The 14,444-nt window shown below is 52.9% G+C and overlaps 1 protein-coding gene across 3 annotated transcripts in view; it reads left to right on the top strand.

Moving 5' to 3' along the window:
* RPS6KA2 (ribosomal protein S6 kinase A2) overlaps positions 1-14,444 on the top strand; it is a gene marked incomplete at both ends in the record, with an annotated part of 314,056 nt that overhangs the window by 58,885 nt on the left and 240,727 nt on the right. Inside the window, one exon of one of the 3 annotated variants that reach the window (XM_080699902.1) lies at positions 4,495-4,545. The exons of the other annotated variants lie outside the window; for them this stretch is intronic. Within the exon in view, the coding sequence (XP_080556028.1) occupies positions 4,495-4,545 (51 nt within the window). The remainder of the gene's footprint in view (positions 1-4,494; positions 4,546-14,444) is intronic. 3 annotated transcript variants of the gene reach the window in all.

Here is a 14,444-nt window from a genome sequence, read left to right as displayed (position 1 = left end):
ATTACGTGGTAGAGAAGATGAGGGACTATGTATCTGTAAAAACTGTTCTGTATTTTGAACTCTGGTGACTTCATTTTGGGCCACCCTCCTGTACTATCCCGGGTAATATGGGGCTGTAAAATGTCTTCTGTATTTCTGTCTTTGTAAACTCATTTAAATTTTCAACAAGAGTTGGGACTAGTGCATATTTATCCTGGGCTCGATTCCCTCTCAGCCCCTCTTCATTTCTGACCCTCCGGGTTTGCCCTTCTCTCTCACAACCTGGCTGCCCCTGTACCTTCTCTCTGGCTGTATCCAGGCACGGGAGGTGGTTCTGGTTCTCAGGTTACGTCAGCCACCATCTCGCTGGAGGTGAAGGTCCTCTCTGCTCTTCTTTCTTGGGTTGCCATGGGCCATAGCAGGGTGGTGGAGGAGGTACTGTCAGCCCAGCACCTCCCCGTTCCAGCCTCACTCCACCCGCCCCGCTGGCGCTGCACCTGGTGCACACCCTCGCTCTTCCCTGTCTCCTGTCAGTCCTGACTATCCAGTGAGCCCTCCTTCCCCTCCCCGAGGAGATCAGCCCCTTGGTGGACAGTCTCATCCTCCTCTGCCCTCACTCAGCTCTGCTGATTCCCTGCTCCCTGCTGTGGGCAGGAGCCCTCCATCACAGATCTGTCCAGGGCTAGGCCCTTATACATCCACAATATGGCATCCAGAAGGATTCTTAGGTGATGATTCTTAAGCCAGCTAATGCCTAAGGAAAGATGGTTTCTTGGTTGGTGCAACAGCATCAGACACCTAGCCCTTAGAGTCAGTAAAAGTCCAGATTCGGAGCCCAGGGCAGGGGAGAGGAGGGAGCCTGAGAGGAGAGCTGCGGCCACGGGAGTTGCACCGGTACTGGGAAATGGCTTCGAAATGTATTGGAAAATGGCTTTGGTATTAATGTATTGGAAAATGAATTTGGAAAGTGAATTTGTATTAATGTATTGAAAATTAGTGTCAAAATGTAAAAAGCAGTTGGGGCCTGGTTCCTGCCAGGCACTCAGGCAGCTGTTATAATGCAAGGTTTCCTCACTAAAGGTAATTAGCAAGTAGACAGAAGAGTTGGGGCCTAGGACCTTCATAGTCTAAAAACAAGTTTACATAGTAAATAACTTATAGCAGATAGGCTAGAATCCCCTAAGAATATGGGAGGAGGGTACAGGCCTGTGTCAAGAGGGGGCAGATACCACGTGGCCCCTGACTTTGTTTATCATTGACCCTTCTCCCCCATCAGCATTGCCACTCCCCTGGGAGTGCAGCAACACTCTGAAAAACCAAGGCCTGACTCTTGTTCTTAATAATGGTGTCCAGGATTCCACGGGCTGCAGTCTGTGCAGTCTGAAGTCTTTTCTCTTGCCGTGTCCTTGCTGACATCTAGTGGGCACGGAATGAAAATGAGAGAGGGAGGGAGGGAGGGAGGGAGGGAGAGAGAGAGAGAGAGAGAGAGAGAGAGAGAGAGAGAGAGAGAGATGGATACTTAGAATAGGGAACTGTAAATCCTCCGGATTCTGGGCAGGAGGAAGGACGTGGGGAGGGTGCACAGTTTGGGGAGGAAGGGCCCACAGTGTGTCTCAAAGCCGTCAAGATCATTTAAGAATCACTGCTGCCCCCAAAGTCTAGGGAAACCCTCCACTTTACGTTAGTCATCTTAGGAATTTTCAAATGATTTTAAAATGTTGGAACCTTAAAATTGATTACATGGCCCAATTACTAATAAGAAATCAAATTCAGAGTGTGGACACAGGCTTTCGGTCCTGAGCAACCTATCCGGGGCTGCCTGCACTCTCCTCTGTGGCCTGCCCTCACGGGCTGGGCCAGCGTGAGGCCTGAAGGCCAGGCCGGGCCCAGGGAGGCAGCTGCAAAAGAGGTCAGTGTCCCAGGAGGCCGAGGCCCGACGCCGGCTGCGATGGGAGCCTCCTCTGCCTGCGTTGGCTGTGCGCTGCTCCAGCACGTCCTCATTCCTTAAACCAACACCTGGATACAGCAGGTTCTCTCTCACTTCAATCGTCAAACTAGGAAGTTGAGGCTGAGTGGTTAAGTGACTTGCCTGCAGTTTGGTGCCCAGAATAAACCTGTTGGCTCCTGGGGAGAGGGAGCGCCTCTGCATGTGACCAGAGCGTCTCCCGAGAATGTCTGCAGGATGCTTGAGAGCAGCGCAAAGCGGTGGGCAGAGCTTCCTCAACTCCCGGAGTGACCCTGAGCGTCCACAGCAGATGACCTCAGAGGCCTGTCCAACTAGCCGTCGCCGGGAAGAATCAAGCCTTTCTAGCATCCTATGCATTGAATTAAGTTTAAAAATGTATGTATTGATTGTATCGGCCGCCTCCCGATGACTGCACAGCACACATGGCCCTGGGCGTGGGCCCGTCTGCAGGATGTTCCTCTGCCAGCTGTCAGGGCTGCTGCGTGGGCCGCCTCCCTCCTGCATTACAAAGCTGTCCTGCTGGCTTTACTTAATGGCGGCGTCAAATGACCCTCGACCCTCTAGAGTCAAGTAGAGCTGGCCCTCAGACTGAGATTTGCAAGCACCGAGGGTGGAGCTCAGGCTGGAGCTCAGGATGGATCCAGTCTGAGGGATTTTCCAAAATGGCCATTGACCATTCATCTAGAGATTTCTGATGTTTTACTTCAAATCAACAAAACACCAAACAATTTGACCACCTCCATGCAATCACAAGCCTCCCTGGGGAGGTGACGTGTGTCTTCATGGAATGCGCCCTGCACACAGTCACTAAAGATATTAAAACCACGCTAAGCCGGGCGTGGTGGTGCACACTTGTAATCCCAGTACTTGGGAGGCTGAGATGGGAGGATCGCAGGTTTTCAGCCAGTCTTGGCTACTTAGTGAGGCCTCTGCAACTTAGTGACATCCTGTTTCAAAATAAAGAATAAAAAATAGAGCTGGGGGTGTAGCTCAGAGGTAGAATGCAAAATAAAGTCATACTTAGTGCATTTGATAACCAACACGGCCACAGGCAGATAACAGGTATGAGCAGAGACAAGGGAGGTTATCGGAGCATGTTGTTGGAGGAGTCGGGATTTCCTACTGGGCTCTGACCACTCCGGATAGAAACCTGGCACGAGTGTCCCTGCCCGCCCGGCCTGCCTCCAAGCAGGCTTCCTCGAGGTGGACAGTGGAGGTGAGGACCAGTGCGAGTGATAAGAGGGCCAGTGTGATTACAAAACGATAGAGGAATTATCATGTAATTTCTGCATCTCTCCTGAGTCCCCTATTTGGTTCAGTTGTTCCTCCTGATGTTTGCAAAATAGGGAGCCCAGGAAATAAGAAGGGAGAGGATTCGTGATCATCAGTGGGGGTACAGACCTCAGCAGCACGGCTTCCTGTGTGGCCCAGGTAGAGCACACCCTGACTGCACAGGCCAGGAGCCCCTCGTGGCCCTGGCCATTGTCCCTGGACTCGCTAGTCGCTGGGCGGCGGTACACGCAGGATTCATGTGTCACACAATTTGAATTTATTTGCAAAGGCATCATTGATTCTATGCTCAGTTTGAGCCACTTTTTTTTATTAGTTACAGACACCAAATCAAACTGGCTTAAGCAAAATTGGCAATTTGCTACTGCATGTGAAGGAGGAAAGGTGGGTTTTGGCAAGTTTGAATCCCAAGGCTCCAAACCCTTGGCTTTCTGGGCTCATTAGGTGATAATTCGGTCTCTTCTGACATCTGAGCTACAGTTATTAGCAGGGAGCAAAGGACATGGACTTGAGTTAATTTTTTCTTTGTCCCTTTTCTTGTGAATATGAGCTAAGGGACAGAGGGCAGGCACAAGGTGGCAGAGAAAAAACCCTGGGCCGGACAGAAGACAGAACTCTAGCCCTGAATACCGTGTGTGCTGAGATTGGGACAGCCAGGACTTCTGTCCTCTAGAGTCCTAAAGCCATGCTGCTAAGTCAATCCTCAGATAATCTCCAAATCACTCTAGCCAAAGAGAGATTGGGGAGGAAAAAGGAGTCCTGGACAGATGTGTTCCCGGTCGAGTTTGCTGACTAAATGTGGTAGGAATTTTAGCTAGGTGCATGCCTCCATGAACAGGTTAACATTAAATATACAGACTGGTATAGCTGGACCCAGCACCGTCCGTGCAACAGGGAGTATAGACGCGGCCTTGCCCAGGTGCCCCGCTCTGCCCGGGTGAAGCTGCTCACGGCACCTCCTGAGTGTAGACAAGTGACTTGTTTCAGTTGGGTTGGAGGTTGGTGATGGAAACACCATCACTTCCTCTGGCAGAACTTTTAAAGTTGCACAAAAGTTGCAAGTTCCCCTCTTAAGTCTTCTCCAAAGAGCCCCTGCGGGCCAGAGAAGCTCCTTGAATTACTGGTCATGTGGAGATTAATGTTCAGGAGCAGAAAACTCCCTGGCCGGGTGGGTAGCGGCAATGCCCTTGCTAGAGAAGCCGAGGCCTGCAGGTGTGTCGGAGACTAACGCCATTGTCTCTCAACTCCACTTTCTCCAGGGCAAAGGCGACGGGGCCTCTGCAGAGACTCAGCCCACTGCGTCCACAGAGGTAAGCGGCTCCCGGTGGCTTTCCTCTCCTTGTGAATGTGAGTGAGCTGTGAAGGCTTTCTCAGTTGCCTTGGTTGATTCATGCCGCCCAAAGTGCAGCTGTGATGTGCTTTTAGAAGAGGGACTCTGCACGGTAAGGTTTCCCTTTCCTGGGAAGGCTGATGCCTGGACTCTTGCGGCACTGTGGGTCTGCAGCCCGGCCGGCCTCCTGCACTAACCCAGGATGCACGTCTTCCTGCTAGGCGGTACCCTGGGCTGTGTTATTCTGAGCCTCTGTGTTTGCGTGTGAGTAATATATATATGCTTTCACATGCAATTTCTTTAAAACATCTGTTATACGTTGAGCGTGGTGGTGCACGCTTGTAATCCCCGCGTTTGGGAGGTGGAGACAGGAGGATCGTGCTGGTTCGGAGCCAGACACGCTGGCTTAAGAGACCCTGTTTCCAAATAAAAAATATAAAATAGGTCTGGGAGTGTAGCCCAGAGATAGAAGGGCTTCCAGGAACCCCGGTACCACCAAAAATAAATAAATAAAAAAATAATGAAACATCTGTTATGCACCTTCAAAGTAAGCTGGGATCCCCAGTGGCAAAGGAGACCAGGCCACTGGAGATGCCAAGCGTGCAGCCGAGCCCTCCGCCTTCCTTGGGGTCATGCGCTTGTGGCCCTGGTGTCATGGCATCAATTAGAAAGGTCTGAGGTGGATTGGTGTTTGTCCTCGTGATAAGGCTGTGAGTGGCAGCACTGGAAAGCCCTGAGCCCCGCGCCTCTATTAGTTCATGCTAATGTATTGAAATATCCCCATGGTTTGTATTGAGCAAAAACAACCCTGGTCCAAAAAGTGGTGACTAAGTAGATAAAGGATCCTGGCCTTGTGTTGGAGGCGTGTGCCCCAGAGCCTGCAGCCCACAAAGAGGGCGAGCTGCATGAGGAGAAAGTCCTGAGGTGGGGGAGGCACCCAGCCCTGGAGGAAGGCCAGACGCGCCAACAGTGTTCCTCCCCAAGTCCCCCTGACTTGCGTTTGCAGATCTGTGGGACTCCTATCTGGGTCTGAACAGAGTTTTATTAACAGCTCCCTGGGAATTGGCTGAATGAGAGATTTCCAATGTTGTTATCTTGCAGAACTGGGGTTTCTGGTTACACATAAAGATTGTGTCAGGGCAGTCATGTGGCTCGTGAGGACCGTGGGGGCTGTAGCAAGTTTCTAAGTGGTTCTAATCATTTTTATCTAAGTGGTTGGACAAATGCTTGAATATCAGCTTGAGTTGCAGCCCAGTTTTATTATTTATTTCATTTCTTGTGTGGTGATGGGAATGGAACCCAGGCTTCCCGCCTGCGATCCCAATGCTTGTCACGTGGGCTGGAGGCCAAGGTCGCGGTTTCACAGATGGCAGATGGCGAGACAAAGGCAAAGAAGGGAAACAGCACAAAGTTTTGCGCCCAGTCAGTACTTGTGAGGTGCTTGACACCCCAACCAGGCCTGCCAGATGCCTCAGCGTGCGTGTGTGTGTGCACGCGCATCCATGTGTGTGTGCGTGAGCGTGTTTGTGGTGGTTTTGATTCTTAATAATCTGGAAAACAATCTGTTCTTTTGTCAGAAACTTTGATAAGCAAATAAAACAAGATGACTCAAACGTGGTCCTTTGAAGAGCAGCTTAGAGCCAGGCGTGGTAGTGCTGGAACGCTTGTCATCTCAGTACTTGGGAGGCCGAGACAGGAGGATCACAGGTGCAGGGCCAGCCTCGGCAACTTAGCCAGGCTCTCAGCGACCCAGAGCGTCGCAGTGCTGAGGGGCCTCTACAGCACCAGTGGTGTGCCTGCCCCTCCTGGCTGCTCTTGGGGGGGTGTTGGCAGGTGGAGGCCAGCCCATAGGTGGAGGCCAGCCCATGGGTGGTGGCCAGCCCACAGGTGGAGGCCAGCCCACGGGTGGTGGCCAGGTTGATGGGCCTGGGTCACAGAGTTGCTTCCAGGCTAGGACTTTGAATCAGAGAGGTGAGCTGTGCGCTCCCACCCAGCTGGCCTCCTCCCAGCCACACCTCCATCTCTCTTGGACCAAATGATCCCGAGCCTTGGCTGTGAGGGCCTTTCCATTCCTGCTTCTGCCTGGCATCCCGAGCGGGTGACAGGGTAGTCACAGGTGTGCTTTATTTTCTAGTGGAGTTGATCATGTGGAGGAGGCAGGTGTTGTTAAAAAAGGCTGAGCAAAGGGAATAAAGCACAGGCGTCTGGTTTTAGAGTCTGTTTTCAGAAAGAAAAATTCTGTGATGGACCTGAATATTCGTGCAGAGCCGGGCGGCCCCAGCCTGGGGCTCTCAGTCCATCTCTAGACTTCTGGGTGCAGCCAGGATCCCGGGAGCCCTGTCCCTGAAGGCACACGCAGACAAAGGCGAGGAGGGTACCCGGGTGGTTGGGGGGGACAAGATGGGGACAGCAGTGGGTGCAGGCTTCCACAGGACAGGTAGGCACCCAGGGAAGCTTCCAGAACAGGGTGGCAGCCAACGGAGGGCCCTGCAACCAACAAGGAAACTATTGGAGCCTCAGGTTTCCTGGGCTCTGTCTCAGAATAGTCACTACAGAGAAATAAAGTTTCAGTCCTTTTTTTTTTTTTTTTTTTCAGTACTGGGGATGGAGCCCAAGGGAATTCTACCTCCAAGCTACACCCCCTTCTCTATTTTTATTCTTTATTTTGAAACAGGGTCTCTCTGAGTTGCGGAGGGCCTCACTAAGTAGCTGAGGCTGGCTGCAAACCACAATCCTCCTGTCTCAGCCTCCCGAATGCTGGGATTACAGGCGTGCGCCACCACGGCCAGCTTCATTCCTGTATGTAATCATTAGGTAGTCTCTAAAAATCTTTAGCAGAAACTTGCCAACTATTTAGAAGTACGCTTTGAGCCAGGAAAACCCATGATGAATGCCACACTTCTGAATTTTCTTTGGGGATGGCTGTAGAGAAAGCAGACATTAGCTTCAGGAAAAAACACTGGCCCCAATTATATCACGTTCAGCTCTAGCCCCCCCCCAACTGCTACAAACAACAGTACGACTTATAGAGAAAGCCTGGAGGAGGGAGACGGCGCCCAAGGCTGCTCCTTAAGTTCTTGGATCACAGAATGTTTTATTTTCTTCCATAATTTCTAAATACATTAATACTCTGGTATAATAATTATATATTTCAAGTTAGATAAGGCTCGGATTATTCTAAAAATAGGGAAAATAACATTGTAATTCGTTTTATTTATTTATTTATTTATTTATTTTGGTGGTACTGGGGTTCCTGGAAGCCCTTCTACCTCTGGGCCACACTCCATGACCTATTTTTTACTTTTTTTTTTTTTGGAAACAGGGTCTGTTAAACCAGCACAGCCCTCCTGTCTCTGCCTCCCAAGCGTGGGGATTACAAGCGTGCGCCACCACGCCCAGCTGTAATTCATTTTTGATGAGTACTGGGGAGTACTCGGGATTCGACCTTCTACCTCTGAGCTACACCCCCTCCTGCCCCTTTATTTTGAAACAGGGTCTCACTAAGTTGTTGAGGGTCTAAGTTTCCATGGCTGGCCTCAAACCTGGGATGCTCCTGTCTCGGCCTCACAAGTACTGGTGTTCCAGGCGTGCTCCACTGTGCCCGGCTAACGCTGCAGTCCCTGAGGAGTGGTGCAGCAGAGATGCTGTATCTTATTAGCCCGTCTTGCATTCAGTGACCTACGGACAACTCTATTATCTCCGGCAATTTCAGCAGTGGGCGGCATCTGCTATTCAGTGACATCAAAAGAGGACTTCAACCTGTTCACTGGACGTGTTGTCACTCCTAAAGTGGCCCAAAGGGTGGATGGTGATTCTGTGCCACCCAAAGGGAGGTTCTGTGTGGAACCCGCAATTAGCCGCAATTAGCCTCTCTATCGTGAGCCCAGCCATCGTGGTACCGGCCGGCCTCCAGCAAGCCAAACAAGCGTTTATTTTTAACAGGCCTGGAGGATGGTGTCACTGTGGGGAAGGCGCCCCCGCGCCCCCTCCTCCGTCAGCAGAAGGGCAGCTGGCTTCTGCGCCTGCCACGGCGCCAGTCTCACGGCTCCTCTAAATGCCAGCCTGGCACCTCATCCTCCCCCATGCCAGGCTAGGCCTTTCTAAGTTGCAGCCAGAGAGAGAGAGAGAATTAGATGAAGATAGAAGAGGGGGAGAGGAGAGAGAGGAGAGAGAAGGAGGAGAGAGAGAGAAAGGGGGAAAGAGGGGAGAGAGAAGAAAGAGAGAGGGAGAGGGTGAGGGCAGAGGGAGAGAAGAGAGAGAGGAAGAGAGAGAGAGAGGAGAGAGAGGAGAGAGAAGGAGGAGAGAGAAAAAGAGAAGAGAGAGAAAGGGAGAAAGAGGGGAGAGAGAAGAAAGAGAGAGAGGGAGAGGGTGAGGGGAGAGGGAGAAAAGAGAGAGACAGAGGGAGGAGAGAGAAGAGAGAGGAGAGAGGAGAGAGGGGGGAGAGAGGCACCTCGGTTTCCCTCTATCACCTTCTGGAGGTTCAAGCCCCCATACCATGATGCACCATGCCTGTGGTGAGTCTCGGTGCCCCAGGGCCCTCTGCTTCACAGGCCTCCAGTGGCAAACACACCCTGTGGGGCAAAAGAGGGAGGCGGGAGCCGGGGCCTTGGAGCCGCGGCTCTGATCACCTCTGGGCATCTGGGGGACCCTCTGGCAGCCACGCTGCGCCCTGGCCACACCGGCGGCTCCTGTGGCGCTCGGCGCTCTGCACAGCTTGGCTTGAGCCACTTGAGGCCCTGCTGGTCAGTGGGGCTGTCCCTCGGTGACCCACAACGGCCTCTGCTGTGACTCCTTCTCTGTGACCTGACTGCGGGCGCCCTCACTCCTCAGCCCCTTGGCGTCGTGCAGTGGTGCGGCGGCCGGGGCCTGGCCTGGGAGCCTCCCCGTCAGCTGAGTGGTCCAGGTCAGGTCCGGCCAGCGGGTGTGTCCATAAAACACAGGATCATTCGGAGATAAGCTTCAAGGTTTCCTGAGTGCTTTGTTTTCCTTTCATCTGTATGTCTATGCACACGTGTGTACACATATACACACATACCAATAAGCATGTTATATAACACAGGCACCTTGAGACATGTCGTATGAATGCCCGAGCGTTCACAGAGGCACCGGCTTAGACACGGGTGCCCACGGCTGCTGGTGTCCACCTGCTTTCGGCCCCACTTTGCTCGCGTCGTCCGGAGCTGCCCGGTCGTGACCCAGGCTTCCCGTTCCAGTGCACGCAGAGTACTGCGCTCGGATGCCGCGCCTCGGGAGCTCACTGCACTCAGGCTTGTTTAGGGATCGGCCCCTTGCGCCTCCGGCCACGGCTGGCTCTGCTTCCTTCAGGACTGGGACGTTTCCGCCGCCGTTCCCACCTCTGAGCTGCTGCAGTCTAACCCATGCTTCAGCGCCTCCCAAACTGCCCTCTGGAGAAGAGGGAAGGGCCGTGCCGCTGGGTGCAGCACCGCACGGAGCGTGCCCTGCAGGCAGCGCCTGCCCCTCTGCTGCCTCCCTCCCTTGGAGCCTCTTGTGGATTTGGCTCTGCTTGTACCCCAAGGCCCATGTGTTAATGCCGCCCCCAGCCCATGGCACCATGGGAGCTGGCAGAACCTTTAGGAGGGGCGCCTTGCGTGGAAGAGAGGCCACTGGCTCTGAGCTGAAAGGGTACTGGGGCCCCGGCCGCCTCTTGCTGTCTCCTGCTTCCTGCTGCCCTGGGGTGAGCAGCCTCCTCTGCCGTGCGTTCCAGCCATGAGGTTCTGCCTTGCCACAGGCCCAGTGCCACTAGTGGAGCCCAGAGACGGTGAACTGAGCCCTCAAAGCTGTGAGCCAAGAGAAGCCTTTCCTCTCTTTAAGATGATTTTGTCCAGTACTTACTTACAGGCACAGAAAGCCGACTGATACAATGTCTCTTTATTCTGCTGCAGAGGGTCAGGCCCTCACCACTTCCTCTCGTCCCTCTCTGGTGTCTTTTCTTAGCTTAACACTGCCCACTGACCAGGGCTCTTCCAGGCCCAGGTGCTAGTCCCCACTGGCTCCTCTCCACGCTCCCTTCTCCAGCGGGAGTGCTCCCTGGAGCCAACGCAGAGGTGGTCCCAGTGGGAACAGCAAAATAGGATGGACTGAAGACAGAGCACAGGGGGCCGGCGTTTGAAGCTGGACCCACGCAAACTTCACTTTTAGAACTCTCTAAACCCTTTCTGTTGTTTCTAGATAAGCAATAAGAATCCTAACAAAAATGACTTTACGGCAGTTCATGGGAATGTATATCTGGGCAATATTATATACACTGAGCTCCCTCTGCACTGTGATTTCCACATCCGTGGATTCAACCAGGCTTGGATCAAAAGTACGTGAAGACAATACTGCGTCCGTACTGAACGTGAACACAGCACAAGAGCACTCACGCCGCGTTCGCATCGTGTTGGGGATGACGGTGATCTAGAGGTGAGGTGAGGTCCACAGGAGCGGAGGGTGTGTGGTAGCTATATGCAAATGCTGCTCTGGGGTGAGCGAGCCCCTCTCTCTAAGGCGCGTGAGCATCCTCAGAGCTGGTACCTGTGCAAGATGCTGGAGCCATCCCTGTGGTGCCGAGGGCAGACTGCAAACCACGTATCTGATGGCGGACATGCAGACAGGTTCAGATGTTGCGGTCCTGCTGTGTCAGCGTCATCTGTCTGGGGCCTGCCCTTCCCTCGCTGTGAAGGTCAGAGGACGCCCAGGCCACTCTCGTTGGTGTCGTTACGGGGCCCTGAGGCTTGACTTACACCACTACTCAACAAAGGTGATGCTGGCTCATCGGCAGAGTGCCTCATGGTTTATAAGCGCTGCCCGATTCCTGCCGCCCTGCGCTCAGGAAGGGGAAGGGTCCGGCTGCTCACGCTTCTTTACTCTTTATTTCCAGAGTTGTTTGTCCGATGCAAAGCTTTCTTCCCTTGCCTCAGTTTTTGTTTTTCTTTCACAATTTCTTTGTATGTGTGTATGGTACTGGGGTTTGAACCCATGCGTGTGATACCCCAGCCCTATTTTTTTCTGTTTAATTTTGAAACAGAGTCTTACTGAGTTGCTGGGGGCCTTGCTAAGTAGCTGAGGCTGGCTGTGAACCTGTGACCCTCCTGTCTCCACCTCCCAAGTACTCCCAAGTAATGCTTATGAGCATGCATACCACACTCAGCTTCACAGATTCTTAAATGGCATTTATTACATTTCCAAGCACCCTGTCAGCAGCCCCCGGGTTGCAAGACCGGGGCTCCCCTATGTAGCTCCCTCAGAGGTCCTGGGGGGAGTCAGGCTGTTTCTGCCCGGCAACACTACCAGGCTCTTGTTTCTGATGGTGCCGCTGGGGTGCGGTAGACAGCTGGCACTGCCTGGACCGAGGGGAAGCCTCACCTCCAGCCTCTCTTCAGGAGACGTGGCCCTGTACTCCCTTCCCCCACCTGGCACAGGTGCTGTTGGGACCCAGGCCTGTCCTTGTCCTGCTCAGTGGTCCGAGGCACGGGAATGCCAGGCCAGGTGTGTGTGGCAGAGGCGGGCAGGGCAGTGCTTAGGGGCCGATGGGTCAATGGCGGATGGGAGCATGGAGTGGGCGCTCCACTCCCTGGGTCTAACTGTGGGGCAATTATGACTCTGTCGCTGGCGGGCAGATGCCCACGTGACGATAAGAGCGACTCCTTTCAAGTGGTGACCGACAAACGGCGAGCTGCTCTTCAAAACAACTTCTTTAGAAATGTAGTTGGCGATGAATAAGCCAAGGTTGTTATGACAATTTCCCGTGGCATAGAATAAGAGGCGAAGCCTTGGCGCAGTCGCCATGGCAACATCCAGGCCAGGATGGATGTGCACGCACCTGCAATCACGGTCCATTAAAAATGAAAGGCTCCGGTGGCCGTCACCAGGGCCCACACGGCCGCCCTTCAGTCAGAGACCAAAGGCCTGACCCGCTTTGCTAGTGCACTTTCAGAGGCACCAAGTCCGTGTAATTGCTCTTAATTCTTAGGGAAGTTCAAATTGAACCGCATTCAGCACAAATTAAAATACAGTCACAAAAAGCCTAATGATTTTAGGTTCTTCAGACCTGCTCCTCCCTCTCTCCCTGGCTTTTCTCCTCCCAGTACGCAGGGACAGAATGGCCAGCAAGTGGCCATCCCTGGTGACCCCAGTGAATGGTGTGGTCAGGAAAGATGGACACTTTCTCCTGAGCTGCTTCCAAGCTTTCCTGGGGCTTGTGGTCATCGAGCCCACACTAGTTTCTTTCGTTGGGAATGCAGAGTGGCCCTCAGAGTCCTCATACTCCACACCCAGGCAAGGAAGGGCTGTCACCCTGCTGTTCAACACAGCTCGGTGAGCCCACCTGATAGCGCTGAGACACTTCTTGTTTAATTTATAGTTCCTTTTTTGAGGTTTGTTGATCAAATCTATACCCTTAGAAGTAGATGTTGAAATGATTTCTTAAGAAGCCTTTCGCTGGGCATAGTGGTGCACGCTTGTAATCCCCGCACTTGGGAGGCAGAGACAGGAGGATTGCGCAGGCTCGAAGCCAGCCACACTGGTTTAGGAGACCCTGTTTCCTAATAAAAATATAAAATAGGTCTGGGAGTGTAGCCCGGAGGTAGAAGGGCTTCCAGGACCCCAGTACCACCAAAAAAAAGAAGCCTTTTATTTTATGATGGGTGCAAAATAAGGAGATGTTATGCTCCAAGGTCAGCCTGCTCCCGCCCCCAAGTAGCCACTTCCCAGCCAGCGAGGCTGCCAGGCGGAGACCACAGCCCACCCACACCCCCACCCCGGCATCAGTAGGTTACAGGTAGTGAAAACAAGCTTTCCACTTCTTTTCTTTTCTGTGGTACTGAGGGTTGAGCCCAAGGGTGCTTTACAACTGAACTGAATCCCCACGTGGCCTTTGAGAGCGGTCTCCCTAAGTTGCCCAGGCTGGCCTCAAACTCGTGATCCTCCTGCCTCGGCTCTGATTAAAGGTGTGGGCCACCATGACCAACACTTATGGGTTTAAGTTCACACACTTGAAACAATTCTGGATCTTTAACACTACTCCCTCCAAACAGAATTTCATTAAAAATCCTCCTCAGTCAAACCTGGATACTGTGTACTAAAATATATAAAGCAAACTTTTCATGCAGGGTCACAAGAGTCCAGGTCTTAAGGGGATGTTTTATATTGCCTTCGACACTCAGAAATACCCTGGAGTAGGGCAGCAAGGGACTTCAACACTTTTTTTTTTACAATGTCCCCAAAGGCACCATGTCCTCCCGCAAGGGCACAAGGACTGGCTTGCAGGCCAGATCTGCAGTGGCTTCACCTCAGAGAACAGTAGAGGGTGTGAGAGGGTGATCGGGGATCCCAAGGAGCGCTGCTTCGAGACCCAGGACTCAGTACTCAGCTTCGAGACCCAGGACTCAGTACTCAGCTTCGAGACCCAGGACTCAGTTCTCAGCTTCGAGACCCAGGACTCAGTTCTCAGCTTTGAGACCCAGGACTCAGTACTCAGCTTCGAGACCCAGGACTCAGTTCTCGCCTTTGAGACCCAGGACTCAGTTCTCAGCTTTGAGACCCAGGACTCAGTACTCAGCTTCGAGACCCAGGACTCAGTACTCAGCTTCAAGACCCAGAACTCAGTACTCAGCTTCGAGACCCAGGACTCAGTACTCAGCTTCGAGACCCAGGACTCAGTACTCAGCTTCGAGACCCAAGACTCAGTACTCAGCTTCGAGACCCAGGACTCAGTTCTCAGCTTCGAGACCCAGGACTCAGTACTCAGCTTCGAGACTCAGGACTGCTCACGGGCTAAAATGGGATTCACTTTAGAAAAGGAATAGCACTGGAATTGCTTGGAGCCTCTGAGGAAGGGGCCGAGGGAGAAGTCAACACTGTACAGGAGTTGCCCTGGCC

Source organism: Muscardinus avellanarius, assembly GCF_963383645.1.
Source record: "Muscardinus avellanarius genome assembly, chromosome: 8".
Classification (NCBI taxonomy): Eukaryota; Metazoa; Chordata; class Mammalia; order Rodentia; family Gliridae; genus Muscardinus; species Muscardinus avellanarius.
Note: the sequence above shows the minus strand (reverse complement) of the source record. Positions and strands in the feature narration are given on the sequence as shown.